The sequence below is a fragment of the Oryzias latipes genome, chromosome 6 (assembly GCF_002234675.1).
Source record: "Oryzias latipes chromosome 6, ASM223467v1".
Classification (NCBI taxonomy): domain Eukaryota; kingdom Metazoa; phylum Chordata; class Actinopteri; order Beloniformes; family Adrianichthyidae; genus Oryzias; species Oryzias latipes.
Window position 1 is genome coordinate 27,102,129 of NC_019864.2, and position 27,642 is coordinate 27,129,770.

Below are 27,642 nucleotides of genomic sequence, written 5' to 3' on the forward strand. Positions count from 1 at the left end.
CACAGCATCGCTGAAAAGGCAGAGTCCTTTTTTCCCTGTTATGCAAATATCATCTGCCTTAAAACGGTTTGAGTGAGAATTAAACGTGAATTAAATGAGGCTTGGCTCTTTTCTCTCCTTTCTGTGTGAATAAGGCAAAGTCCCGTCACCATGGGAGATCCCCACGCTGCTGCCATGCCTGTTATGGGATTGACAAGACGAGAAGTGACATAAATACCGTGGCCAGCATTCAATCCAATTATGTGGCGTGGCCCGCCTCAATACCTGCTGGCCGCGCAGCTCTGCGCTGGCGTCCCTGCATTCAGCCGCCTCAGAAATAAGACTGGCTGTATTCTTCTTCACGCCGCGCTCTAACCTCGGTCTGTTCACCTCAGCTAGCTCTCAGTCTGCACCCTCAACCCTACGCTCAACCCGTCAGTCCGGCTTAATACAGCCTTTGGACAAGGTGCTTCCCCAGGCTCCTTCAAGCCCCCCAGAGCTAAAACAAAATCCTCCAAACTCTCAAAGGGCCAGCAGCAGAAATGAATGGCTATTTGTATAATTCTATGCATGAGGCAGCAAGACAGGAAGTATGAGAAAAACTTTTCTATGTGAACTTAAAATGACGTTTAAAAGTAAACGGAATCACAGCAAGAAGAAACAGCATCAAACAGCCTCTCTTTTGAAACTTGCAGAGATCTGCAGAGAAACTGATCTGATGTTTGTTCATCAACTAGTTTCTTCTTCTGGGTCAGTGGAAGAGGCGTGGCTGAAGTGAAGAGAAGGATTAGGGGGCTAAATGGGTTTGCAAATGTCAAAAGTTGAGGTTTTACCCAAAGATTCTCAAAAATTACACAAGGAAACAGTGAGACTCATAAAACCGAAAACAGAAGTAAAACTTTTGCACAACCTTCCTCTAAAGTTACGTACACATTGCCCTCGGCAACCAGGCCGCTTGGACTCTTCTTTGAAAGCGGCCGCTTCCAATGAAGAGTCCAAGTAAACGCACATTTCGGGTTTCCACATTCAAAACTCTCAAGTTCACGCTTCGCAAGTTTTTAAGTCTGTTTTCGGGCTCAACGTAAAGAAAAACAAGCGGCCATTGAGCGCACAGTTGAACTTTGACCAATCAAGGACTCCAATTTGGTAGTGATGGCGTCATTGAAAGAAGTTTTAAATGTTTCAAAATTGATCATGGAGAGAGCCAGTTTAGCTCGTGCTGGTTTGCGGCGCCTTCCGTCCGTGAAACCCGGGTTCGACTCCGGGCTGCTCCCTGTTCCCTTCTCTACCTCTGCCGGTCCCAAGCCCGGTTTGAGAAGGTTGCGTCAGGAAGGGCATCCGGCGTAAAACATTGCCAAATTTACCATGCGACTCGTTCGCTGTGGCGACCCCTGATGGGAGAAGCCGAAAGTGGAAGAAGAAGAAAATTGATCATGGAGAAGAAATTAATTGTGGCGGTTTACGCCCGGACGGAATTAAACAACACCAAGTCTTTCATATTTCAGAATACCGCTGTGATACAAAAAGCCTGGAGCAAGATTTACCAGATTTTTCCCGCTTTGACATTTCTCACCTCCAACTGTAGGTATATGTGCTGGTATCGGGTAGCGACAGACCTGTGTGAACACCATATACTAAAAGTGTGTATACGTAGCACAACACTTCAGAGGAAGGTCATGAAAGAGGAATTAAAAAAATTCTGTCAAAGGTCATGATGAGATTGGATCAAATGTGAATCTGCTAAAAGAAGTTTCTTCTGAATGACTCATTTTACTGTCTGCTTCTTCAGGAGGGAAAGCTCTGTTGGAAGCTGTTCTGCTCCCAGCCTACTGATTGGTCTTCTGCTCCAGCTTCTTGTCATCACTCTTCCTCTGCCTCACCTGTTAATACCTGCATATATCCTGCTGTTTCTGTTTGTGTGGCCTGTTTTAGTGGTTGTTGTGGCTGTCAGTGGGGATTCCTGGAGGTTGTTACTGTGTTGAATTTCTGTGGCCTGGTCTGTTAGAGATATTTTGTTTTTTGTTGTTATTGGAGTTGATTTTTGAGAACCATTGGATTTATGGACTGCTCACATCACAGTGGAGTGAAGAGGATCTTGCTGTGTGTAACTATTTGGTGGAGGATATTATTGTACAGTGGAGTTCTGCCTCCCATTCACTCGAGGACGAACCGGAAGGCCCCATATTTATTTCATGCTGCAAGCATAGGCTCTGTCACATGCTCCTGATATTTCTGTTGTTTTTTTCCATTTTGTGTTTGGAGCAACAGAAGTTTTTCTTTGACGGATGGCCTCGTTATTTTGTTTTCTTATAGACCCATTCCAATGAAAATCAAGTTTTTAACATGTTCTTGTCATTTTTCATGGCCGACAGAAAATTAAGCTCAAAATTGCAGTATCTCCTTTTTCAAATTGTTGTGAATCAGGAAGAGATGGAAAAATGATGTTGGAAAAAGCTCAGAGATGCAGGTGCCACAGTCAGTGGGAGGATAGCTCAGAAATTGCTTGCCATTTTTGTTGCACCAGTGATGCTATGTTGGGGTTGTGAGGGGCTGAAAGCTAGTTGAAGAGCACGTAAACATATGGATGATGGCAAGTAGGACAGGCTTACTCAACACAAACGTTACCGGCCACAACTCAGAGGTGAATTTCTAATGAACTACTGCCACTCTGCAGAAACTGTCAACGCAGGTTTTTTATTTTGTTTTGGCTGAAAACGGCATAATCATAATCAAAAGAACACTGGAAAGGCTTTGAAATCAAAAGTTAATCAAAGTGGGACTTTGATGATTGTGTAACTCTTCCTCTTGTGTTCAGACTGTTATGGGTCATCCTCACTAAATCCCTGCAGGACCACTCATGTTTCCACCAACCTATCAATCAAAAAATCCATTGTTGTTAAAATGTGGAAATTGGAGCTCTAATAAAAATCAAAAGAGCGGATTTTTAAAAAAATTCATCCATCCACTACCAAACAATCGTCAAAGAAAAATACAGCAATAAATATTAAGTTTTCCCTGAAACTGGATAGTTTAGATGTTAATTTATGTTGTTTTGTTTGATTTTTGTCATTTAGGTTTTGTCAAACATTTTTTTAAAGGAAGCACACTAACATAAGTTTCATGATTACGAACCATATCTAGTTTTGCTTCATGTGAAATAACTTTGGTTAAAATGATGGACAAACGTCATCTTCCAATCAGCGTCTCCCATAGTTCTGGTTTTTAGTTTTTTAGCATTTAACATCATTTAACATCTGGAAATTACTTTTGTTTTCTGAAACATTTCTTTTTTTTTTTTACAATTCAGTTTTAGTTTCTAGAATTTTCTTTCAAGTACTACAATGTAATGCTTTTATTATTTGTTTTTCTTTTTCAATTATCGTTGAAGTCTTTGATACGTCTTTGCATTGAGTGATTTGTTGGTGTGATCTGCACTTCTAGTCCACCGTAGTCCAGATCCTCTGAGGACTGCCAAACAACAGGTTGGTGGAACTGCTGGGTCACTTTCTGCCCCTCCACTTCTCTTTCTCCCAGTTTCCAAAATGAAAACTTATCTTGACAGGCACATCGCTCGGCCTCCTGTTTCCCCCGGCACTGCTTAGCTTGTGTTTGGACCCGTTTTAACCACAGGCATTTACAAGCTCCCCTCTAAACAACCTGCCAGGTGCTTTAAGTCTCGCGCTGAAGGCCCACAGAACATTATGAGGCTCCAACACGATTAGGGCAGAATGGGCTGTGAAAGGAGGAATTGAAGCTCTCATAAAGGGGAAGATTGTTAGCACAGCGATGTGCTGCTCTGAGCTCCCATGACCAATCCTCAGCTAATGAGCATTCAATGAGCGTGCTCTGTGTCACAAGTGTCCCCAGGCTGCGATGGGACACCGAGGCGAGCCATTTCTCATATTTGTCAGCGACACGGGCTAATCGCTTCGGTCAAGTTTTACTTTTATTGTAGGAATTCAGAAGGCTAAGGATGTTCTCACACTCTCACGGTGATGAAAATTCATGGTCTCTTTGCTGCCAGCAGAGTTTCATCCTGAGAAGTTCATTTCAAAGGCCCAATTCTGCACTTCTCCCAAAGCCGAGGCACAAAAGAAACCCCAAAGCAACTAAAGTTGGGGGAAGCTCTGAAACACTTTTGAATTCTGTTTTTGAGCAACAGTTGTGGTGTGCAGCACAAGCACAGAATTCCTTAATATAAACCACAACGAACAAGATCTGTCTGAACTCTGAAGATGAAATGTCATGAAACAAAACAGGGACAGTGAAATAGATGCAAACTGAAATAAATAAATAGATAAATATATATATATGCATGTATGTATGTATATAGTAAACTAGTATATAGTAAAAACTATATATATAGTAAATGGCGTACACTTAAACAGAGCTTTTCTACCTTCCTTGAAGGCCCAAACGCTTACTTGAGAAACCACCCTTCCGTGGGGGGTTACTCCTCCAAGCTCGGGTCCTCTACCAGAGGCCTGGGAGCTTGAGGGGTGCTTTGGTGCTTTCCCTGCCAGCATCTTACACCCTGCAGTTATGTGCTGGATTGTTTCAGGCGCCTCTTTGCACAGCCTACAACTTGGGTCTTGTCTGGTGTGATAGATCTGAGCCTCTATCGCTCTAGTGCTCAGGGTTTGTTCCTGCCAGGATGAGCGCTTCAGTGCTGTCCTGTGGGCCAACCCTTTCTAGCCATTGGTAGGACTTCTTGATATCGTCCACTTAAGTTATGGTGGTACATCCCATGCAGGGGTTTGTCCTCCCATGAGGATCTGTCCTCCAGCACTGCATCCTCTGCTCTCCATTGCCTGAGACATTCACTGAGCACACTGTCAGTTGGGGCCTTGAGCTTGATGTACTCATGGATCTTGGATGTTTCATCCTGGATAGTGGTTTCCACGCGCACTAGTCCTCTGCGTCCTTCCTTGCGTATGGCATACAGTCTCAGGATGCTGGATTTGTGATGGAACCCTCCATGTACAGAGAGGAGTTTTCGTGTCTTAAGGACCGTGGGTTGTATTTCTTCCTTTGGCCATCTTATTATTCCTGCAGGGTATCTGGTAACAGGCAGCGCGCAAATTATTATTGTCCGAGTTTTGTTCCTGCCCTTGAGCTATATTCAGTGGGGCAAAGAAGTATTTAGTCAGCCACCAATTTTGCAAGTTCTCCCACTTATAAAACATAAGACAGGCCTGTAATTTTCATCCTACCTCAACTATGAAGACAAAATGATAAATAGAATCCAGAAAATCACATTGTCTGATTTTTAAAAATGTATTTGTAAATTATGGTGGAAAATAAGTATTTTTTCACCTACAAACAAGCAAGATTTCTGTTTCTCACAGACCCGTAACTTCTTCTGTAAAAAAAGTCTTCTCCCCTCCACTCTTTACCTTATTAATGGCACCAGTTTGCATTCATTATCTATATAAAAGACACCCGTCAACGACCTCATACTGTCACACCCTAAACTCCACTATGGCTAAGACCAAATAGCTGTCAGAGGACACCAGAAACCAAATAATTGACCTGCACCAGGCTGGGAAGACTGAATCTGCAAAAGGTAAGCAGCTTGGTGTGAAGAAATCAACTGTGGGAGCAATTATTAGGAAATGGAAGACAGACAAGACCACTGATAATCCCCCTACATCTGGGGCTCACCTGTGGGGTCAAAATGATCACAAGAACGGTGAGCAGAAATCCCAGAACCACACGGGGGCCTAGTGAATGACTTGCAGAGCTGGGGCCGTATATATTCATTAGAATGTGTGGAAAAAGTTTTTATTTTTTGTATTTTCATTGAAATGTGTGTAGAAAGCTTTTTTGTGTGTGTATTTGTTCATTAAAATGTGTAGAAAAATCTTTTATTTTGTTTATTTTATTCATTAGATTGTGTGAAAAAAGCTTTAACTTTGTATTTTATTAATTGTGGGAAAAAAGCTTTAACTTTGTATTTTATTAATTACAGTTTTGTGTTTTGGGACTTTTTTACATATGTGACTTTTAAAAATCTGGACTTCCATTAGATTTCTGTTGTAGACATTTGTTATTTCTTAATGTAATGAAAATCTGTTGAAGTTTAACAAATAAAAGTTCTAAATTTTTTTCCCCCTAAAGTTCTGCTTGGTTTTTAGTTTCCTCTCTGTCTGAGGCTCCCTGCTTCGAGTCCCTCCCCTGGAGGCTGAGCAGACAGATGAGAGGCATCTCTCTTAACAGGTTAATTGTTTACACTCAGGTTTTAGAAGGTCTTGTTAGGCTTAAACTAGTTGTCTCTTCAGCAGAGACACGTCCTTGGTTGTTTTCTGCTCTTTGAATCAGTGATCGGTGGGATAATGTGAGAGGGTTCACCATGCGAGACTTCAAGAGGCTAATGGCTTTAAAATGAGTCTTAACTGGCGTTTAATTCACCACCAGCTGTTGTGCTGGTTAAGGACCGAGCAGGAGGCTGGAGAGTCTGCCAGAGCCGGAGCAGAAATTAGTTCTGCTGATGCTCTTGTTCCCTCCCAGAGAACCATCTGCTCCGTTTCAGCACAAAGGAGGGATTTTCTGAAGGAATAAAATGCTCTGGATGCAGCACTTTCCCTCTCATAAAAGGTTTTGGTTAAGGTGAGGAGTTTCCCGGCAGATCTGTTGCAGATTTAATGAAACTGCTTCCTTTTGTTAAGCGGCGGATCATTTCATCATCATGCTCAAAATGAGGCCTTCGGGATTACGCTGCAGTCTGATACATTCATATGCTCTCAGTGATTTCCATGTTTAGGCAAACTTTCTGCTTCACCCAGAAAACCAAGACAACGCAATTATCTCCAAATCATCAAGTTAACTGCATTGAATTATGTGCATTTTATATCTAAGGTGAATTAAAAGAATAGACGACAAATCGAGCACCAGGCAATTAGTTAAAATACCCAATTAACTTCTCTCACTCATTTCGATAGGAGCAATTTTTACGGGCATTTTAAAACTTGCATGAATTAAAAGCTAGCAAAATGCACAGCAAAATTCTAGGTTATATCCTGCAAAAATCAAACATTCACTGACATTTGCACGCATACGTCTTGTGCTGTCTTAGGTTTTAAGATACTGAACAGCAGGTCAGGGGTCAGACAGGCAAACGCCTTGGGCTGATGTGTACAGCGACCAAATGTCAAATCACTTTATTATTGTGTGTTTATTTTTGCATGTGTGTTTGACTTTAAATTTGTATAAAGTTTTATTTCTTTTTTTTTTTTTAACTTGTCCTGTCCAACAGCTAGGCAGGCAGATGAGAGCTGAGGGCCTCTTGTGTTGGACATATTTTACTTTAACAAGAGGGGTTATTAATCTTCAGACAAACCAAAGGTATGACTGAACAAACCCCTTTTGTAATTGAGGCCAAACTTTTATTCATTTCAACCATGATTGAAAATCTTTGGTGTTGGACCGGACGGAAAAGGAAAGAAGGGAAGAAGAGGGAGGGATGTCAGAGGGGGGGGTGGGGGTGATAGTGAGAGGGGGGGGGGTAAGACCATGAAGCAGCATAGAGCAGACAGGTTTACTGGTTGTTTATCATTACGGTACAGTTCAAATGTAGTACAAAAAGGGCGGGGCCTGTTCACACACACTCAAATATTATCAACACACCTGCTAGCTGCAAAAAAATGTTCACATGTCAACATGTACACAAAACAGATAGTGTTCACGAACGTATACCTATGCCTTTAAACCAACTAGTGTGAAATCTTTCATTCATTCAATCATGCAAACTATAAGTGCAAAGTGAGCTAACACCTGTGCTCAGGTGAGTGTTTATGTTCTTCTAAAATGGATGGTGGAATGTGAAAAGAAGGAGGAGGAGCGCCCAGCCACCCCCACACCCAGACCCCCGCCACAGCAGCAGCGGCAGCCGGAATCCCCCCAACGGCACACGGGAACAGGCAGGGAGCGACCGCCCCCCGGGCGACCAAGACCGCCACCCAGGCCAGGGCAAGCAGGACCGCCGCGAGGCCCCCAGAGCCAGAGAGCAGGGAGGCGCGGAGGGAGAGAGAGCGCCGCCCCAGCCCAGCCAGGAAAGCAGCCCCCCCGCCGCGCCGGAAGAGCCCAACACAGGGCCCCACCGGAGAAGGACGCCCACAGCCCCAGACGAGCACCCCGCCACCACCCAGGAGTTCCGGGCATCCCCCCGCCCCAACCCCACCAAGGGGCCCTAAATGTCTAAGGTGCGGTTAAAATTGGCGGGTAGGGTGCCAGGAGGACATGTGCTGCTTGCTTGCAGTGATGTCCAAGCACCCCCCCTACCAAGGACCCTTCATGTCTAAGGTGCAAATAAAACCGAAAGAGGGGGGGCCAACTCCATACGGCAACCATAGGAGGGGGCCACTGCCAAGTAGCCCCCCCCCCCCCCCCCGAGGGTGAGGGGACGTCACTGTGAGTAATCAGGAGACGTCCCCTTAGTTCCCTACCCGCCAATTTTAACCGCACCCCCCTTAGTACACACACCCCTCCCCCCTCAATATAGACATCCCAACATAAACACACACACATGCACACACACACCCTCTCAAACACACATACACGCACACACATTTTGCAAGGAAGGTGGGACCTAGGACCATCTGTCCCCTGCCCCATCCCTGGTGGGGGGAACGGGCCCCTTTGCAACGGCGGCTGTGTCCCCGGGGTGCCGGCTTCCTGGGCCCGGCGGTGCTCTTTCCGCGCGGTGGGGGGGTTCACATTACATCTGAGCCGGGGGTGTTCGTGTCCCTGGGGGGTGGGTTCTGGTCCTTGCTCCTGAGTGCTGGGCCCCGCCAAATTTCCAACTGTGGCCGAGCCTGGTCGGGCCATATTTACAACACCCCTTGTGGGCCCTCTTTTTTCCCCGGGGTTCCCCCCTTCTGGGCGGGGGCGGCGGGCCCCTGCCTCGCTCCTCCCTGGACCAACCGTGGGCCGGGCGGATGGCTGCCTGGAGTGCGGAGTGGGTCTCTCTTGGGGGGTCCTGGCTCGTACCTGGGGTTGGGGCGGGGGGATGCCCGGAACTTCTGGGTGGTGGTGGGGTGCTCGTCTGGGGCTGTGGGCGTCCTTCTCCGGTGGGGCCCTGCGTTGGGTTCTCCCGGCGCGGCGGGGGGGCTGCTTTCCTGGTTGGGCTGGGGCGGCGCCCTCTTTCCCTCCGTGCACCCCTGCTCTCTGGCTCTGGGGGCCTTGCGGCGGCCCTGCTGGCCCTGGCCTGGGTGGCGGGCTTGGTCGCCCGGGCGGCGGTTGTTCCCTGCCGGTTCCCGTGTGGCGTTGGGGGGATTCCGGCTGCCGCTGCTGGTGCGGTGGGGGTCTTGGGGTGGGGATGGCTGGGCACTCTCCCTCCTTCTTTTCACGTTCCACCATCCATTTTAGAAGAACATAAACACTCACCTGAGCACAGGTGTTAGCTCAACAGACTGAATGACTGAAATATTTCACACTAGTTGGTTTTAAGGCATAAGTATGCGTGTGAACACTATCTGTTTTGTGTACATGTCGACAGGTGGACATTTTTGCAACTAACAGGTCTGTTTATAACATTTGAGTGTGTGTGTGGACAGGCTCCGCCCTTTTTTTTGTTTTTTTTTACATTTGAACCTTACCATAATGATAAACAACCAGTAAACTTGTTGCTTTATGCTGCTTCATGGTCTTATCCCCCTTCCCCTCCTATTATCACCCCCTACCCCCCCTCTCTCTAACGTCCCTCTCTCTTCTTCCCTTCTTTCCTTTTCCGTCCGGTCCAACACCAAAGATTTTCAGACATGTTTGAAATTAATAAAGTTTGGCCTCAATTACAAAAGGGGTTTATTCAGACATACCTTTGGTTTGTCTGAAGATTAATAACCCCTCTTGTTAAGGTAAAATATGTCCAACCCAAGAGGCCCTCAGCTCTCATCTGTCTGCCTAGCTGTTGGACAGGACAAGTTGAAAAAAAAAAAAAAAAAAAAGTAGCCCCCCCCAAGGCGCATTGCAGGCTAGACCCCCCACCCCCTCACCCTAATATGAGGTTATATGAGGAATGGGGTAAGTTGGGGACAGCTGGTAGACTGTCCCCCGGTGGTCGAACAGCTGTCCCCCAACCCCCCCCCAGCAAAGAGGCCAGGGCCACCCAGCCCAGGGGCCCCACCCCCGGAGGCGCCGACACCCCAGGCCCGGCACCACCCACCCCACACAGAGAGAGAGGAGCCAGATAGCGCCACCCCCCCCGGAGCAAGCCCAGGCCCCCACCCCCAGACGCCGGCCCTAGAGGAGCTCTGGTCAGGCCTTGACGGGACCGAGGAGGCCAACCGGCCGAGGCAACCACTGATTGCCTCAGCGGAGACCCCGACCCGTTAGCCCCCCCGACCCGTACCAATAATGCCCCCCCCCTCCCCCCCAGAACGCCCCCCCACAGGACAGGGCCGACAAGCCCCCCACCCCACCCCACCCCAGACCCCGCAGCCGAAGCGGATGACACCCAGAGCGACCGGGGGCCCCGAGAGGGTTGTCCCGTCCCAGAGCCAGGGAAGGGCCGATCCCAGCCCCAGGTGCAGATGGGCAGCCCATCCGGCGCCGCTGGGCCCCCCCCCCCGAGCAGGGCCCCCCGCCAAACCCCCCCAGCGCAGGCAAAGGGACCACCCCCCCAAGCCAAGCCAGACCACCACCCCACCCCCCCACAAGCCCAGAGGACCACGCAGCGCCCCAGCCCGCCCCACCCAGGCACCGGACCCGACCCCCCGACCAACGGAGCCCCCACCGCCCCCGCCAGGCACCGGAGGCCCCGACCCCCACCCCAAACCACGGCAGAAGGGCAAGGAGCAGCGACGACCAAGCCCCCCACCCCTTAAGTCATGGAGTCAACCACAGGAGACCAGAGAGACCGAATTCTTTCAAATTTACTTGAGCTTTGGGCTGACATTTTTTCCAAGCTGATATGATCAAACAGCAGATTTCTATGTTGACTTATGTTTATATTTTTCTTGTTTTTCCAATTTATTAAAATAGTTTTTTTGGCAATACAAAGAGTTGTGAAAATGATAGATGCTGATCCTTCTTTTATATCGATGGCACTCATGTCACCAAGCACACAAAGTGACGGTGAAGCTGTGATTGAAACCTTAAGCCAGACTGATAAATCGGCACATACCTGCTGCCAGAGAGCCTGGACAGGAGTGCAGAACCACAGTGCGTGCATGTAGCTGTCGGTTAGATTATTATCACAGTGCTCGCAAATATCTGAGTTACTGAGACCCATCTTGAACATCCTCTGTCCAGTGTAGTAAATTCTGGGAAGAGTTTTGAGATGGATTAGCTGCAAATTTGGACTTTTTGTCAGTTTAAAGGTGTTTAGACAGAGTTCTGACCAGAAGCTTTCATCTGTGCTGATGCTCAAATCTGCATCCCATTTTTTTGTTGGAAGGGCAATATTGTTATCTAAATTACATAAAAGTTTGTATATTTTGGAGAGAGTTCTATTCATTGAAAAATTAATCAGAGTAGTAACTACATCTGGTAGCTTTAAATCGTCGTCTTTAAATTTATACTTTTTAGTAATACTTGATTTAAGTTGCTGATATTCCAAGAAGTTATTTATTCCATGTTTGTCTTGAAGTTCCTGGGGAGTTATGAATCTTCTATCAATAATTACGTGCTCTAGTTGTTTTATGCCCCCTGCTTGCCAAGCTGGGAAGTGAATCATTTTTTTGTTAATAAGGATGTCCGGGTTGTTCCAGATGGGTGTCATTTTGCACGGTTGAATTGATGATTTTGATATTTTGAGAAATTCCCACCAGGCTGTTAAAGTGGCATTTATATTAATGCTTTTGAAACAATCCTGTTTTTTAACTGTTTGGCTAATAAATGGTAGCTGTGACAGGTTGATCTTTCCACATAACGCCTGTTCCAAGTCTAACCATGAGTTGGTTTCTGGATTATTTTTTAACCATTTTAAGATGTATTGCAATCTATTTGCAAGAAAGTATTTGTGGAAGTTAGGTAATTCTAATCCTCCACAGCTTTTTGCAGATTTTAAAGTTTTTAGACTAATTCTTGCAGGTTTGTTGTTCCATAGAAAGCTTGATATGGATGAGTCTAATGTTTTGAACCATTTTAATGGCGGTTGTGTGGGAATCATTGAGAAGAGATAATTAACCTTGGGTAAGATTTTCATTTTAACCGTGGCTACCTTGCCCATAAAGGACAGAGGCAGGTTGGTCCAGCGTGTTAGATCGTCCTGCATGCTTTTCAGTAATGGGTTGTGGTTTAGCTGCACCAGTTCTGATAGTTTGGGGGAAAAGTGGATACCCAGATATTTTATATTTCCTGTTTTAACTGGAATTGTGAGTCTTTGTTCCATATTCCTGTTGAGTGGTAATAAAACAGACTTATTCCAATTAATGGAATAGTCTGATATGGAGGAGAATTCATTTATGATCATTGCTGTTTCATTTACAGAATGTAAATTCCTTAAAAACAGTAATATGTCATCCGCATAAAGACTAATTTTATGATGACTGTGTTTGGTTTTTATTCCTATAATGCTCTCATTCTGTCTTATTGCTGCAGCTAAAGGCTCAATGAATATAGCAAAAAGAGAAGGAGAGAGTGGGCAGCCCTGTCTGGTTCCTCTTCCAAGAAAAAACCCTGTTTGAAGTCTGTTTATTAGTTCTAACTGATGCATTGGGGTTGTGATATAATATTTTGATCCAATTGATGAATGCTTCTCCAAAACCAAACTTATGGAGGGCGGCAATAAGGAACTTCCAATTTACTCTGTCAAAGGCTTTTTCAGCATCCAGCGATAGTACCGTCATTTCCTGGTTTTCAATGGTGGCAAAGTCTATTATATTAACTAGTCTACGGACATTATCATCCGAGTGTCTGCCTTTGATGAATCCAGTTTGGTCGAAGTGAATTATGTGAGGAGTGATTTTTTCTATTCTCTGTGCTAGTGCTTTGCAGATAATTTTTACATCTGCATTGATTAAAGAAATAGGGCGATAGCTTGAAGGACTAGTGGGATCTTTGTCTGGTTTTAGAAGAAGAATTATGTTGGCTGAGTTCATGTTAGGTGGCATTGATTGGCTCTCATTAATAGATGTGACCGTTTTATAAAATGTTGGTGCCAGTTGTTCCCAGAATTCTTTATAAAACTCAGCAGGAAAGCCGTCAGGCCCTGGTGCTTTACCATTGGGCATAAGTAACAGAGCTTCATGAAGTTCAGACAGCGAGAGCGGAGAATCTAAGTTTGTGATTTGATCCTCATTTAGCCTGGGTAGGTTTACATTATTAAGAAATGAGTCAATACTTTGCTCTGACGGATTGATCTGCGGTGTGTACAAGTTTTTATAAAAGTTTTCAAATGCGTTATTAATCTTGTATAAAGTTTTAAATACCTTTCAAAGGATTCTTATTGGCTTTTAGGGTTCGTAGTGATTATTAATTATAACAAATGAATTTCATGTGTTCTTTAACAAGGCTTTTTTTGTCATTCCTTTTTTAGTATGTGTGTTTTTCCCCTTGTGATGCGTAAATGGAGTAATGGACTGCCATGCAACTACCCTCTGCTCAATAAAATTTCACGAAATCAATCAGTTAATCAATCAATCAATCAATCAATCAATCAATCAATCAATCAATCAATCAATCAATCAGTCAGTCAATCAATCAGTCAGTGTTTTTCTCAGTCCTGAACATGGACAGATGTACATTAATTTCTGACATCTCCTATGGGATTATAATCCCAAAGCCTGCAGCGGAAAGGGCACATTAACTGGAGTTGACTCTACCTGCATTTGGTTCATGGATCAAAGTTTTAATCCATGCATTTTCTTAATCTGCCACATCCGTTTTGGGGGTCACAGGGTTGCTGGAGCCTGTCCCGCTACTGTTGGGTCAAGGCGGGATGCACACTACAATCTGACTTGACCCAACAGTAGCGGGACAGGCTCCAGCCGTACCACACAATCAGTCTCACTCACACTGGAGCAATCGGTTAACATATGAAGCATGTTTGGGGCTGTGGAAGGAAACTGGAGTCCCACACACACAGGGAGAAGATATAGAGTCCACACAGAATTTTCCATCTACTTTGATGTTTTAGTCCAGTTTGAGGATGTTGGATGTCAAGAGTTCACACCTCAGTTTGAATGGCAGCCTAAAGGATAAACTGTGAGGTCTGCTGCCTTTCTAGTTCTGTTTTCTTGGTTAATGTGCTAAAGTTGTGTTTGCTGTTAAGGTTAGGTTTCCTAAAGAACAGACCCAGCAGGTTGGTGATTTATCCTGTTTATGTCTGTTGGAATCAGTCCTCAGTGGGTTGAAGTCAATACGTTTCTGTTCGTCAGATCCTCTAGTCTCTACTCTTTTGCCACATCAAGCTAAAAATTTTATTCAATCAGGCCTTTCATTTGAAGCAATAGATACATGGCCCACCTTCTTCTCAGCCAATCACAATCATTTTTTTGTCTGTAAAGTCATAAATGGTTGTTTCTCTCCACATTCTAGAGACAGTTTGCTGTCCCTCCTTCACCCCGTTCTCCACCGGAGCCACACTTTGGAATGGTCTGGCCTTCAACCACCATCAGTGTCCAGGGTTTGAGGTTTATACATCAATAATCTGAGTTTAACCCAACCATGAAAGGCGTTTTTTTGGGACCAAAATTATAGACACGTTCACATTTTTATGTAACACAAATCAATTTTTACTATCTCTCTTCTTCAAATACTATTTTGTGTAATGGTCAGGAAGACTAATTTCTGTAGAACTAACTAATGCAAACCTGTCTGTCAAAGAAGGTGACAAACATCTAACTGCAGGGCTGATGTGGTTGCCATGGAAACAGATGCACTTCATTGACAGTTGTTGGCACTTTTGCCCCTCTGGATTGTTTGAGGGTAATATAAGGGAAAACTGATGTTGCCAAAACTATCCTGAAAAGATGAGTTGCAAATCTAGAGGGAAACTTTGTGGGATGAAACTCATATGTGAGCTCATCTGTGGTGGAAGTCCTCCAAATTTTACGTTTTTTTTTTGGGGGGGGGAATTTTGAAATAAATCCAACTTTTCCTCTGAGTTGTGTTTTTGCAGATTGAGAGAAGGCAACACTTAAGCAAATCTCACTTTTTTACATCAATTCTGTCTCAGAAACTTCACCAAACTTGAGCAGCATTCAGTGTTTCAAAACTTTTCCAAATTAAACCAAACTGTCGGGATTAAATCTCATTCCTGGCAGGGTTTCCTCCATCAGCATCACTTCGTCTCTGAGGAACCTGAACTTTGTTGCTGCTGCTCCTCCTCCTCCCTGCTGCCCTTAAACTTGTGTTCAGAGTTTCATGGAGAGATGAGGGTCAAACTTCTGAGCGTGTGCGTGTTTCTGCGCGCGCGTGTGCGGTTATATAGCCCGTGACCAGGACTCAAAGACAGTTTGCGCTCCTGGTTGTCCCGTTTTTCTTGGATCAGCCTGAAAACTGCGGGTCTCCTCCAGCCTGCAGCACCATGATGTTTCCCTGCAGCGCCCTGCCGCCGCCTCTCTACCCGGCCTTCCTGCGTCCCCCCGCGGCTCTCTCCGCGCCCCTGAACCGCGCGCTGCCCTCCGGCTTTCTGGTGGAGGACCTCCTGCGCCTGAGCCACCCTGTGGGCTACATCCACCGGACCCTATGCCCCACAAGTCTGCGAGACTCGTTCGGCCCAGAATCGGGCTCCTCTTCCCGGCTATCAGGGCCGAGCTCGGAACGGCCGCACAGCTCCGGGCAGCAGAACCGAGGCGGTGCCGTGTCTTCGCACCCCACCTGCCCGGACTCCGGGTTCCTCAAGTTCGGCGTAAACGCGATCCTGGCACCGTGCGCGCGGAACGGTGAGTCCTGACCTGAGTCCTGCAGGGAGGCACGTGCGGCTGGAAATGTCATGAAGTTCAAGATATCACCTTAAGACCGACTGCATGTTTTAAATTCAGGATTCTAAACTTTACATTTTAACAATAATCAAATAAAAAGGTGCAATATTATTGTAAAAACAATTAATAAACTTTTAAAAATAATTAAACTCTCTTTCTGCTGCTAAACCAGATGAATTTGTGTCTTCACTTTCTGCAGACAACAGGAGCTCAGTCCTGCCGTCACAAATGAGTCTAATTTATGACTTATTTATGTAACATTTATAAATCAGATATTTTTAAGAGTTGACTTCAAAGACATTAAGATGAAATGCAGGAATTTGTATTTATGAACTATATTTTGAATATAAAGTGCAAAGGAGCTTCTGCATTAGTATATAATCGCAAACAAAAAAATATTTTACCAAATTTTGGAGCCTATAATCTGTTTATCCTTAATAAAATGCAGTTTTAAAACGTTTTGTATCTGATTTTATTTATTTATTTATTTTAAATTGAGCTTACAAAATGTGTTTATATAACCTTAATATTTCTAAAGCTAATTTTTCATGAGAAAAATAATTACTGAAGACAAAATTTTTGTATTTTGCTCCCTTAATGTTTAGGGTCAAATATTTTAAAGAGCACATTGTTAGTTTGTTTTATTTGATGATAAAAATTACAAGATAGTCCCACTAATTAAAGAAAGTTTGCAAAAATAAACCTTAATCTCCCTTAAAATGATAATAAACATGTACTAATTTTCTGTTGAAGCAGTGTGGTTGGTCATTTCAGCAGCTGCTGTTTTAAATGATTTTTCCAAAGTTAAAGATGTTTTTAATAGTCTTTATTTGTTAACCCTGTTTGCATTAAACATCTTAAACATCTTAAAAATCAGATATAAAGTTTTTCTAAATTGTGTTGTTAAAAATTGTTTTTGAGAAAAGAAATAATCAAGTGATTGCAGGAAGCTGTAAAACACAGCCTTTGTATTGAGTTTATATGAATGTGTGTGCACGTGCGTGCACGTGTGTCCTGCAGGTGAGGGTTTGCACTCCAAGCCTCTGCCGCTGCCTCTCTTCGATGGAAGTCTGCATCCTCTCCTCCGGGCCTCATCCTTCCTGTCAGGTTGGTGGACTCGCTGGATGCTTGTTTGTTGCAAACCCGACGTTCACAAATGCAGCAAAAAGGAGGACTGCATATAAATTTCACTTATGCAGCTTATATAGCTTTTCTGAATCTAAAATAATTATTTAATCTGAAACTCATCATGGTTTTGGAATTTTTAGATGTGTGAACGTTTTATTTGAGATCCAAAGGTTTTTGCAAAAACGCAAGTAGACAAAACTGTTTGAGGGAACTTAAACAAAAACGGCTGTTTGAAAAGAAAAAACAATGGTGGTCTCAGTTCAATTTGCCTAAAATAATAAATGTTAGGTCCTGTTATGCCCACATTAAACATTAATAAAAGAGCACATGAATAAAAAAACAACTGATCACCACATCATTAATCTGTCAGAAGGTAATGACTCCAATTTAAATAAATTGTAGTTTTGATCTCACCTGATCATATGGAGACCTTAACATTTCCTCTCCCCCTGAAAGGGGGTTTACCTTTATGGTAAGTCAGATGTTTGCAGGAGTTACTTCAGCTTAGGTCAAAGAGTCCGTCTACTTTCACACAAACAGATTCAGCGTTTGTTCAACTCAAAATGGAAAAACTGACATTGAAAACCCATTTCAGACAAAATTAGCATCTAAAATTTTAAATTCAACAGACTTTCTTTATTGTCACCATCATCTCTAAAAGCAGATAAGAAGTTTCACTCTGAATAGACAGTCTAGTGGAGCACCTCCCTGCTTTAAGTTAGTGAAGATTTCATATTTAATTGTTCTTCCCCATCCATTTAAATGATTGAACTCACCTGACTGGTGGATCAATTTAGCTGCGGACATAATCCGGGGGTTTTCCTGCTGTCTGGTTGTAGCTGCTTAGCTCGCTTCTCTGTGGTCAAACTTTCACGATTCAGCTTGGATCAGATCCACCGATGTGATGTTTTTGTTTCTGGGTGCACTGACTGCTGACATTAGCATCGCTTGTCCTAATCTACAAATTAGTCCAGTTCTTTCCGCTCTAAATAGGAATGCCTCGGTCCAAATATGAGGGCTTTTTTGAGCTCAGGAACTCGGCTCTTCTTCATGCACCATTGATTTGCAACCAAAACTCCCTGCCCCTCCACAAAGGAGTTGGCGAGAAAACCCTGCGGTTAAACGTTTTCATCTAAACCTCCGACTACGATTTATTGTGGATTTATTGTACTGTACAAAATTGTCAGGTTTTCCTCATTTCGTACATTTGACTTCATTTGCCTACTCCTTTTATCTGACAATTTTCTGAAGAAATTGATAGAGTTATGGAGGTTTCCAACTGGCAAGGGCGACAAAAAGACAAAAAACAAGTACTGAGTCTTTGTAGAACCAAAAGTTTTAATGTTCAGGTAGAAAGTTTGGGTTTAAATATAGTCCAAAAACATCTTAAGAAAAGTATTTCATGGAGCCCAAAGAACTGATGATCAACTGTTCCACCTTAAGAAAAGTCTAGAATTTTAAATAATTCATAAGTTGTCATTTAAAAGGTGATTTAAGCAAAATAATTGATAAAATATTTCAATCTGGCTTCACATTTATATGTTTTAAGACAAAAAAAGGATGTATATTTAAGGAAAGTTAAGGTATAGTAAATGTGGATTCAAACTCTAAAAAAGGATAAATTGATGAATGACTTGTGGGTATTTTTGCTTCGTTTTCTCTCTCTGCATGTTCCTGATAAACATGTGTGACACTGGCAGGTTGGAGGTTCTCTGAAGTGAGAGCTCTCAGCCAATTTGACCTGCCTCTAATGGGCCTGTAATAAACTGGCCTGTCGACGGCCTTTTCCACTCAATTCATTACAACACAATCAGCTTTCTCTGCGCATTTGCAGCCTGTACGGCCCCCCCTTCACGCCTCATTAGAGCCAGTGTGAGCCGTGCTTTGGAGGGCCCGTCTCATTAGCATAGGCTCTGTTTCCACTGCCGGACAAATTGGGCTCTTCAGCGTCAGATTTGAGGCAGAACGAGGATATTATGAGGAGCATCGGGGAGCCTGTGTGCTCATTACAGAGACAAGGAGGAACTCGCAACGCTGACAAATGTGGGGGATAAGCACATGACAGAGTTCACAAGACCTCACGCTACACGGGCATCCAAGCTCCTCTGATACGGTCATGTGAGCTGCAAAATCCAGGCTTTCCGTTGGCAGGTTTCATTTCTATGTGCAGAACATCTTCTCGTTCTGGTATGCTATTTGCAGATGTAGATTTAGCAGGAATAACTGATTTCAATCATTTTTTTTATTCTTAGCTGAAGGTTTTATTGCTTCAGGTTGAACAAATTTTCACTGCCTTCTGTGCTTCCTCCCTCCAGCCTCCTCCTCTGTGGTTCCCGTCCCAGGAACCTTCTCCTGGCCCCTGGCCCCCAGAGGGAAGCCCAGGAGGGGCATGCTGCGGCGTGCTGTCTTCTCAGACCTCCAGCGGAAAGCCCTGGAGAGGACCTTTCAGAAGCAGAAGTACATCAGCAAACCAGACAGAAAGAAGCTGGCCAGTAAACTGGGCCTAAAGGACTCACAGGTACAACGCAAGGCGGAGGTGGAGGCGGGGGCAAGGGATTGCTACGATTGCCCCCTAGGCTGGAGGTCCAAACATGCTTCATCATTCATTCAAATCCAACATTCAACTTTTAGACTTTCTGAGCGGTCTTAGGCAGGTGTAGGTTGACTGCCCTCTAGTGGATCATTTATGCAGCACACCACTGGTTTTCCGCAAGAGTTCTAGTTTTAAGTCAAATTTAACAAAGAAAGTTCTTTATCATACGAATAATTACATTTTATACAAATGCATTTTTAAAGTTTTGCTTTCAAAATTAGTTTTTAAAGCATGTTGAATCTCTGCAGAACATTTAAAGGGGAAGGTTTGTTTTTTGTAGAAACGTTAAACCAGTGGTCTGCAACCACCATTTGGGCCAATTTCTCTCCGACAACAACACAGTAGGAGCCACAAAGTCTAACTTCACCCTTTAGAAAAAAATTAAACACTGATTTCTGTTTATGTTTTTGTAATGATTATGACAAATATAAATGAGCTATTGTTTTTGGGCATAAAAAAAATATAAATATAAAGAAAAATAGCCTTTTTTCACAATATATATAGTTTATAGCTTTTGACAGAGGTTCACATGACTTCCTTTCAAAATAAAAGACACCCTGCATTACATAGGATCATCTTAGTTCAGAAAATGAAATAGTACGTTGTGTGATGTCAGCAATGATCAAAAAAACATTTATTTTATTGTTGTTGTTGCGTCTCAGCCATGAATTTATTAATCTATTAAAAATTAAATCAGAGTTAATTAAGTGAACCTACCATATTTTTTTAACCATGAAATGCACTTCTTCAATCTGCTCAAAAATAGAAAATCTGCAGCATAATCCCATGCACTTTTAATGATGAAGGAAGAACGGTCTGTAAAAGGAAGTGTGACACAGAAGAGGACAAACATCAGCTGTTTACTCACAAAAACACATAAGTCTGCTGAAAATGATCCAAAACACTAGTCTTTTCACTATCATCTTAATTGTTCTGTTTGTGTTTTTTGTGAAGAGTACCCCAATACATTGACATATTTGACAGAACTTGTAGGTCAGTAAGTGGCACTACTAAAGTTATTTTATCAATATAAAGATATATAATATCTTTATTTTCTTCTGCTGTGGAACAGCCACAGTCCTGGATTCTTTCATTTTGCACAAACTGGTCAGATTCAGACAGGAACTTGTGAGGAAAACAATGTCAAAAATACAAAAAAATAAAAGCTATAAAACTGCTAGCAACTAACTAACAACAACTGGGCTGTGTTTTTCTGGTCTGGTTCAGGTGAAGATATGGTTCCAGAACCGCAGGATGAAATGGAGGAACTCCAAGGAGAGGGAGCTTCTGTCGACGGGCGGCTGCCGCCAGCAGACCCTCCCCACCAAGGCCAACCCCCACCCAGACCTGACGGACGTGGGCAGTGGGCAGGAGCCCCACCTTCCCCATCATCACCTTCATCTCCACAAGTCCTCATCTCCGTCAGCAGACTCCAGCAAACAGTCAGAGCTCTCAGAGTCGGACGGTGAGGAGATCACAGTTTCATAAGAGCCTCCTGTGGTGGACTGACTGACTGACTGACTGACTGCTGTGTACATACCTGTATTTACTGGCTGTTTGTGTACAGTATCTTTTTCTGCACAGCCTGTGAGGCATGCAGACTCTTCTGCTTTTAGTTTATGTGTAGATGCAAATGTCAAAAACCTTGTAAAAATCTTTTTAAAGACATTTTGTACTTTTCATATTTTCTTAAATAAACCTTTAAAATTTTATATTGATGCTGTTTTTAAATAAAACTTGAAATAGTCGTTCTGCGTTTCACAAGGTTTTCATCCTAGAAAACTACGTCTCTATTATTATTTAGGCTTTTCACAAGAATCAGAAACACAAGATCTGTGATGTTTCACAGGACACAGATGTCTGTGAAACACTTTGATTTTGTGAAGGTTAACACACAGAAGGTTTTTTAGTGTTTGTTACAGTTTGACTTTTTGTAACCAGAAGGTTGGAGTTTTTGCAGACACTCTGACATTTAGTACCATTAGTAAACAACTTAAACTGCTTTACATTCAAAATTAATTAAATGTTGATGTTTTTTTTTGTTTTCATATTTTCTAAAAACTTCTGGATTTTCCTGACTTTTTTGCAGCTTCTCAAAACACTAAGCAATTACTGACAATTTCATGTTGTGTTGTTAAACAGACACTTTCTTTGCTTAAATGACAATCATTCAAATAAACGATTTAACAACACAGTAAGAGTTACAGCTTTACAGGGTTAGTCAGTGCAACTGTCTGGCTGAAGAGGTCTGGATGACGTCTCTGATACTCTGTGTGTCTGCCTGCAGAGCCTGGTTATGGGGGTCAATCTTCAGGGCAGCCTCGTAGTCCTGTAACCCTACAATTATACCACAAATGCATCAGTTGATTGTCAGTCTTGCAGCTTTTATGGCTGTTAAACTAACACTTGTCTCGTTACTGAAACCACAGACCTTCTTCATATAGCTGCAGCAGGCAGAAGGCAGTTCCTCGACGAACTGTTGGTCGGAGTCTGGCGGTGGCGTTTGCAGCCACTGCAGGAGTCAGCAGCTCGAGCGCCTACAGACGAAAATCAGGGCAACGTGCTCTTTAGCGTGCAGAAACTAAAGATTGTAATTTTTTAAAATAACATCTGAGAATAAAACATAGTGCACCAGAAGGTTTTGCTGTTCCTGCACTGAAGTAAATAAAAAGACTTGTCACTTCAGTGAAGCTTAGCACTGCAACAACACGCTGATGTCACAGAGTAGCCTTCATTTACTCACACGTCCATAAAGCTAAGATCTTGGTGAAAACAAAAGATCTGAGCCAAAACAAAGCTTTTAAAAGCCCGGATGAGTTCAAGATGAGCCACAAGATATGAAATCAAACCTAATTTGCGAGCAACTTTTCATGCATGACATTTGTTTTATTCTCTGAGAGATTAAAACAAATTTCCAAAATTAAATAAACAGACACGTGGCAACATTCAAAGCTATGCAAAGCATCAATACACCCCCACAACCCCCCCAGTACTTAAATTCAGACTTTTAATTTCTGAGACGAGGATGTGATTCCTTAGTGATCTTTCAAAACCAGGAGCCATGCTATCCATCATCACAGAGGGCGTCACCACAGGAACTGCTCAGATCCCAGCAGGCCCAGGTTAGCAATGTGGGGGCCCCAACCACACAGACAAGGGCGATCTCCATGGCAACAAGAGACCAAGTAGCCTCAGTCTGGTGTGGAGGATCCTCATAAAGAAAGCACCAAAATAAAAGCTTCAAAAGTGAAAACAGAAATCTAAATAAACATAAGAACACTGGGAGTAGACACAGAAAAGGTTCATAAAACCTCCAAGCCTGATTTAACTTCCTAAAAACATGGAGAGACTGGACAGTCTTTCAGTTACATAACATTAATTACATAGCTGAATCAGCTACAGACAAGAACACAAGAATAAACAGTCAATAATTAAAAAAACATCTGTTTATTAAGAAGAAGTTTCCATACCTCAGAAGCATCCTGGATGGCTTTGTGCAGATTCTTTAGCATCAGGTGACACGCTGCCCTGTTTGAAAACAGAGCCGGGATCTTCTTGTTGATCCTGATGGCCAGGCTGTAGGCGTTCAGCGCCCCCATGTAGTCCCCCACCCTAAAACACTTGCTGAACAAAAAAAAGGCAGTTTAGAGATCAAGCAGTACAGGATAGGTGAATGCTGAGAACTGATGGGACTCACTCTCCTTTGTCCTTCAGCCAATCGGGGTTCCTCTCCTCCTTCGTCAGGTCCGTCAGCTCTAGAGCGTCTGCACTCGCCGCTCCTCTGGCCTCGGCCTGCGCCCTGAGCCACTGCAGTGGAAAACAGCTGTTTATGGGATCCTGTCAGTCCAGACTGAGGGTTGAGCAGGAAGCTTTCAAGGAGCAACAACCAGAGAGATAAAAACACAAAGTACTCACCTGTGTGGAAACACACTGTGGTTGTTTCACGTTTGTTTGAATGTTTTGGACGTGCAGGGTGTGTTTAAGTGCTGCTGGAAATCTGTGTGTTTCTCGTTGAACGTTGAACTTTTAAACTTAAATTTAATCTTTATAAGCATTTTCAATTATGTTGTGACCTCAGTTTTCAGCAGAGGTCCAGCTAGTTTAAAAGCTCTCAGAATTCCCTGCTCCGGTGGCGGCTGAATTCCTGGGTGGATGTGTTTCACCGCCTGCCCCTGCTGTCTGCCTCCACCTAGAAGCTTGCTGGAGCCTGGGTTTTTTCTGATCTTGTGGATTTCCATTCCTGTTTTACCCTCATCACATTTGGGCCTGTGGTTTCCTCTCTGTTAGCTGATGTTTGATAGATTTCTTTTTGCTCATGGTAGTTGTTGTGTTTTGGGTTTGTGTTTTTGTTAATAACTTTACTGCAGACAGACATCCTTGTTTTGTCCAAATAGTAGCGTCACCTTCAGATACTTTAGGTTTATTAGTTTTTTGGAATCCCTCTGACAGTAACCCAAATAAAAGGCGGTGCTGCCTTTGTTACCCCTCCCGGTTTTGTTACCTATTTCCCCAATTTCTCAAGATCGGTGATCTGAAAAATTGATTTGTTTCCATCCATCTTCGGAACCTGCTGAATTCCTTTCGGGGTCACTGGGCTGCTATTGGGCGAAGGCAGAGCACACCCTGAACAGGTTGCAGGGCCACACACTCACACGCACACCTAGGGGCAATTTAAGGACACCAATAACCTATGAGGCATTTATTTGGACTGTGGGAGGAAGCCCGAGAGCCCGGAGAAAACCCACACACGCACAGGCAGTACATGGAAACTCAGACTTGATTCCATGTTCAGTTCGTGTTTTCGTTTCTTCAATCTGCAGACTTCACAGGAGCATAGAATTGTCCGTTTTTTCTCCTTTTTTTGACCTTCTTCTCCTTCTGTCTTTGTGTATTGGGCAGTTTTCCGGTGTTCGAGGGAAACGGAAGAACTCACCTCCTCTTCCTCAGCCATTTGTGACTCTCTAAGTGCCGTTGGGAAAGCTCGAGGGGTGAAAGCGAACCGAATGTTGCCTCTGGGTCTCTCAGGTGGCAGCTTGGCTGCTTTCTTCTTCTTGAGGTTGTTGCAAGCTAAACACAAACATGTTCAGAGTGAAGGGAAGGGGAGGAGTAGATTTGATCTTCAGGAAGTTTTACTCACCCTCTCTGAATTTCGTGAAAACCTTAAATCGACTTTTTTGATCCTCTGCTCTCTCCTGGATCTGATTGTCGATGTCATGTTGGTCCTTTTCTTGTGCCTCCTGCCTCTGCTGCAACGCCTCAAGCTCAGCGCTGGCTTTCTCTCGCTCTGCGTCCTTCATCTTCTGGATTCTGTCTTTTTCCTCTTTTTCGAGCTGATTCAACATCAAACACAAAACTCCAGCGCCCTCTCCAAGCTGATTCATTCAAATGAATAAAGCTTGTACCTGTATCATTGTCTGCAGAGCGTACTTCTTGTCTGCATGCTGTTTTTCTGCCTTCTCTCTGCTCTCTGCACAAACCTTCTGCTGGAATTGCTGCTGGGCTCTCTCCCTGATTTCCCTCATTGTTTCTTTGTCATCTGAAGCACAAGTCAAAGTTTTTCCAATCAGCTTTTAAAAAAAATCTATTTTTAAAGCAAAAGATAAATTTGATCTTTTTTTTTTTTTTACCATGAAAAGGTTTAATCTACTCTTTGAATTATCCCTTATGTCTTAACATCACATAGCCTATTTTACACATTTCATTGCTTTTCTGGAAATATTTTTACATATTGCATTTAGTGTGTGCATGAGTGTATAGATTATTTGCTTGAATTTTTAAAATAAAACACAACCTTAAGGAAATGGTCATGTTGAAAAAAGGTGTTTACAAATACAAAATAAGTCCTAAGTACTCCCCATTACATCCACAGAAGTGTGCAGTATCCATGGCAACTCATACACCTGCAGTTTCATGCGAGTTCAGACTTGGATGGAGGTTCTTACTTGTATGGACCATCAGATGCTCCCACAGTCTACAGGCTCTCTTCTGCAGAGTGAAAACAATGACTCCATTTCCAATCTTTGCTGTGCTCCTGCTGTCATCAACCATTTCAAACAAGAAGGCCTCGAACAGAAATGGAGGGAAATGGACCTGAGCAAAAAACAAACAAACCCAAAAAAACAGAGGAGACAACTTTCAGGAAAGAGCTAAAAAACATGCAGAAAAGACGTCAGTGCAGGTTCTCTTTCATTTAGGAAATGCTGTCTTGAAAAAAAGACAAATGAACGGCAAAATGAAAATTTTAAGTCCAGTTGTAGTCCATGCCTTAACTTCAAGACAGCATCACCTGAATGAAGGAAAGACTGGAAAAAAGAGAGGACAAAACACGTGATGCAAATTCCATAAATATAAATACATAAAGAATAGCTTCAAAAAAGATTTTTTTATACACCTTAATTACACATTTTTTAAGGAATGATAATTTTTTATGAAGAATTGCTTTAAAATAATAATAAAAAGACAATGAAAAACAATGTTTATGGACACAAATACTTAGCACTCTAGAACCTTTTACTTTTAGCAAAAGTAACATTAATAATGATTACAATTTTGGGGTCTTGTTTCAGGTGTAATCATAAGTTTCATGAAAATTAAAAGTTCCAAAAGAAAAAAAAATAATCTGTGTTTTTTATTTTACGATAAGATTTTGTTCAATCAGTGTAAAAAAATATAGACAGAAAAAACGTTTTTTTGTTTTATGATATATAGATATTTCCCATGAAGTAACGCTGAATAAGGCTCTGACAACAACAACAACAACAATAGTGTATTTTATATGTTCAGGCAAACACGCTTGCATGCAGGTTTTATTCATGCTCGGACAATCTTAAAATTATTTTATTGAAAACTTGTTGCACACCTTTATATACTGTCCACCTGTGGACAAATTATAGGGCATCCAGCATGAGTTAGCTGCAAGTAGCCTATAATGACATTTTATCTATGGTTTTATTTATCGTCAATGCTTTAAATAATTAAATCATTTTAAGTCTCACCAATGTAAAGCAAAGCACTTTTATACCAATCCCCTATTTGGAGGTTTTGATACGGTCGTCTTTTTTTTAATTTTTAAGTTTTTTTTTTAAGTCAGCATTTTTTGTCTTTTTATTAAGTTAATGAAACTTGGTTATTTAACTGTTCTTATACTTTTATATCATTGTTTTTATATTCCTATATCATTGATTTTTATACTTGTTTTGAGTGTTTTATTTTTATCCTTAAGTCTTTTATATGTTTTGCGTATTTTGTGGCAAATGGACCTTGAGTCTGTAATAAAGCTTGTAATAATATTATTAATAATAATACTAATAATAATAATAATAATAATAATAATAATAATAATAATAATAATTAATACAGTTATTGCCGGTAGTAGTGTATCGTCACCTTCAGATACTCGTCCGTTGACACGATGTCCACGTTCGAGGCTCTCGCGCCTTTAATCGGCACGCGGATATTGACCGTCGACTCTGTTTGGGTCCAGGTGTAGTTCTTTACGTTCAGCGTCATTTTGGACCTGTAAGAGGATGATGGGAAAAGAAAAAGGTAGACGGTATGAAAGAAGTTTCAGCGCCACAAACAACAAAATCAGTTCTGCACGCAACTGTTTACTCCAGTATTGCTTCCGGTTGCTATGGTGACCACAGACGGAGTGCTGCCTTCAAATCTGTCGGAAATCGTAGCGTTTCGAAATTTCCGTTATGGTTTGGGGATTGTCTTCAACATTCGCGGTATCGTGGAATATAATTTGAATAAAGATACCAAGAAGGACAATTTTCATACGTCAAATACATAAATATGTTTTTTTTTTAAAAAACGTAAGATTTATATTAGATAACTAACATACATCTATTGCAGATGCCTAGAACATCTCAAACAACTATTTTGCTACTTCATTAGATCTTTACCAATAGTGTTCTGCAAGATATTTTTTTGGTGCCATTTTTTTGGCAAAAGAAAGAGAAACAAGTATGTCTTTTTTGCTTTTTAAGATCATCAAAGATAGTTTTACTGGAAATTGTGTGGGTAAATGAGACAAGAAAAATATCACAACATATGGTCAATAATGCTTTTAAA

General features: G+C 42.6%; 2 protein-coding genes across 4 annotated transcripts; one reads left to right on the top strand and one right to left on the bottom strand.

The window, feature by feature from the left end:
- Window positions 1–15,288: 15,288 nt before the first annotated feature.
- LOC100144364 (developing brain homeobox 1b) lies at window positions 15,289–21,276 on the top strand. 2 transcript variants are annotated; one of them, XM_011475860.3, is made up of 4 exons: window positions 15,289–15,806; window positions 16,866–16,952; window positions 19,289–19,491; window positions 20,794–21,276. In XM_011475860.3, the coding sequence occupies exons 1-4, from the start codon at window positions 15,449–15,451 to the stop codon at window positions 21,052–21,054; spliced, it is 909 nt and encodes a 302-aa protein (XP_011474162.1). In that variant the 5' UTR covers window positions 15,289–15,448; the 3' UTR covers window positions 21,055–21,276. The 2 variants fall into 2 exon arrangements, with proteins under 2 accessions (XP_011474162.1, NP_001116386.1); NM_001122914.1 differs by having other exon boundaries at window positions 15,449–15,806; window positions 19,316–19,491; window positions 20,794–21,054.
- Window positions 19,201–27,271, bottom strand: dnaaf4 (dynein axonemal assembly factor 4). Of its 2 annotated transcripts, XR_002873424.1 has the most exons (11): window positions 26,953–27,199; window positions 25,509–25,656; window positions 24,969–25,102; window positions 24,704–24,896; window positions 24,500–24,633; window positions 23,264–23,373; window positions 23,037–23,190; window positions 21,998–22,103; window positions 21,780–21,903; window positions 20,284–20,382; window positions 19,201–19,415 (listed from the first exon to the last, which is right to left on the bottom strand). XR_002873424.1 is itself a non-coding variant. In XM_023956022.1 (10 exons), exons 2-10 carry the CDS (start codon window positions 27,073–27,075, stop codon window positions 21,788–21,790), a joined length of 1,218 nt encoding a protein of 405 aa, XP_023811790.1. In that variant the 5' UTR covers window positions 27,076–27,082; window positions 27,171–27,271; the 3' UTR covers window positions 21,676–21,787. The 2 variants fall into 2 exon arrangements, 1 of the variants encoding a protein (XP_023811790.1); XM_023956022.1 differs by lacking the exons at window positions 19,201–19,415; window positions 20,284–20,382 and having other exon boundaries at window positions 21,676–21,903; window positions 26,953–27,082; window positions 27,171–27,271.
- Window positions 27,272–27,642: the final 371 nt, after the last annotated feature.

Coding starts and splice junctions, on each gene's coding strand:
- LOC100144364 (XM_011475860.3), top strand. CDS start 15,449: ATGATGTTTCCCTGCAGCGCCCTGCCGCCGCCTCTCTACCCGGCCTTC. Junction 16,953..19,288: donor GGCCTCATCCTTCCTGTCAG/GTTGGTGGACTC, acceptor TCCTCCCTCCAG/CCTCCTCCTCTGTGGTTCCC. Junction 19,492..20,793: donor TGGGCCTAAAGGACTCACAG/GTACAACGCAAG, acceptor GGTCTGGTTCAG/GTGAAGATATGGTTCCAGAA.
- dnaaf4 (XM_023956022.1), bottom strand. CDS start 27,075: ATGACGCTGAACGTAAAGAACTACACCTGGACCCAAACAGAGTCGACG. Junction 24,897..24,968: donor CTCTGCAGACAATGATACAG/GTACAAGCTTTA, acceptor ATGTTGAATCAG/CTCGAAAAAGAGGAAAAAGA. Junction 23,191..23,263: donor TGGCTGAAGGACAAAGGAGA/GTGAGTCCCATC, acceptor TTTTTTGTTCAG/CAAGTGTTTTAGGGTGGGGG.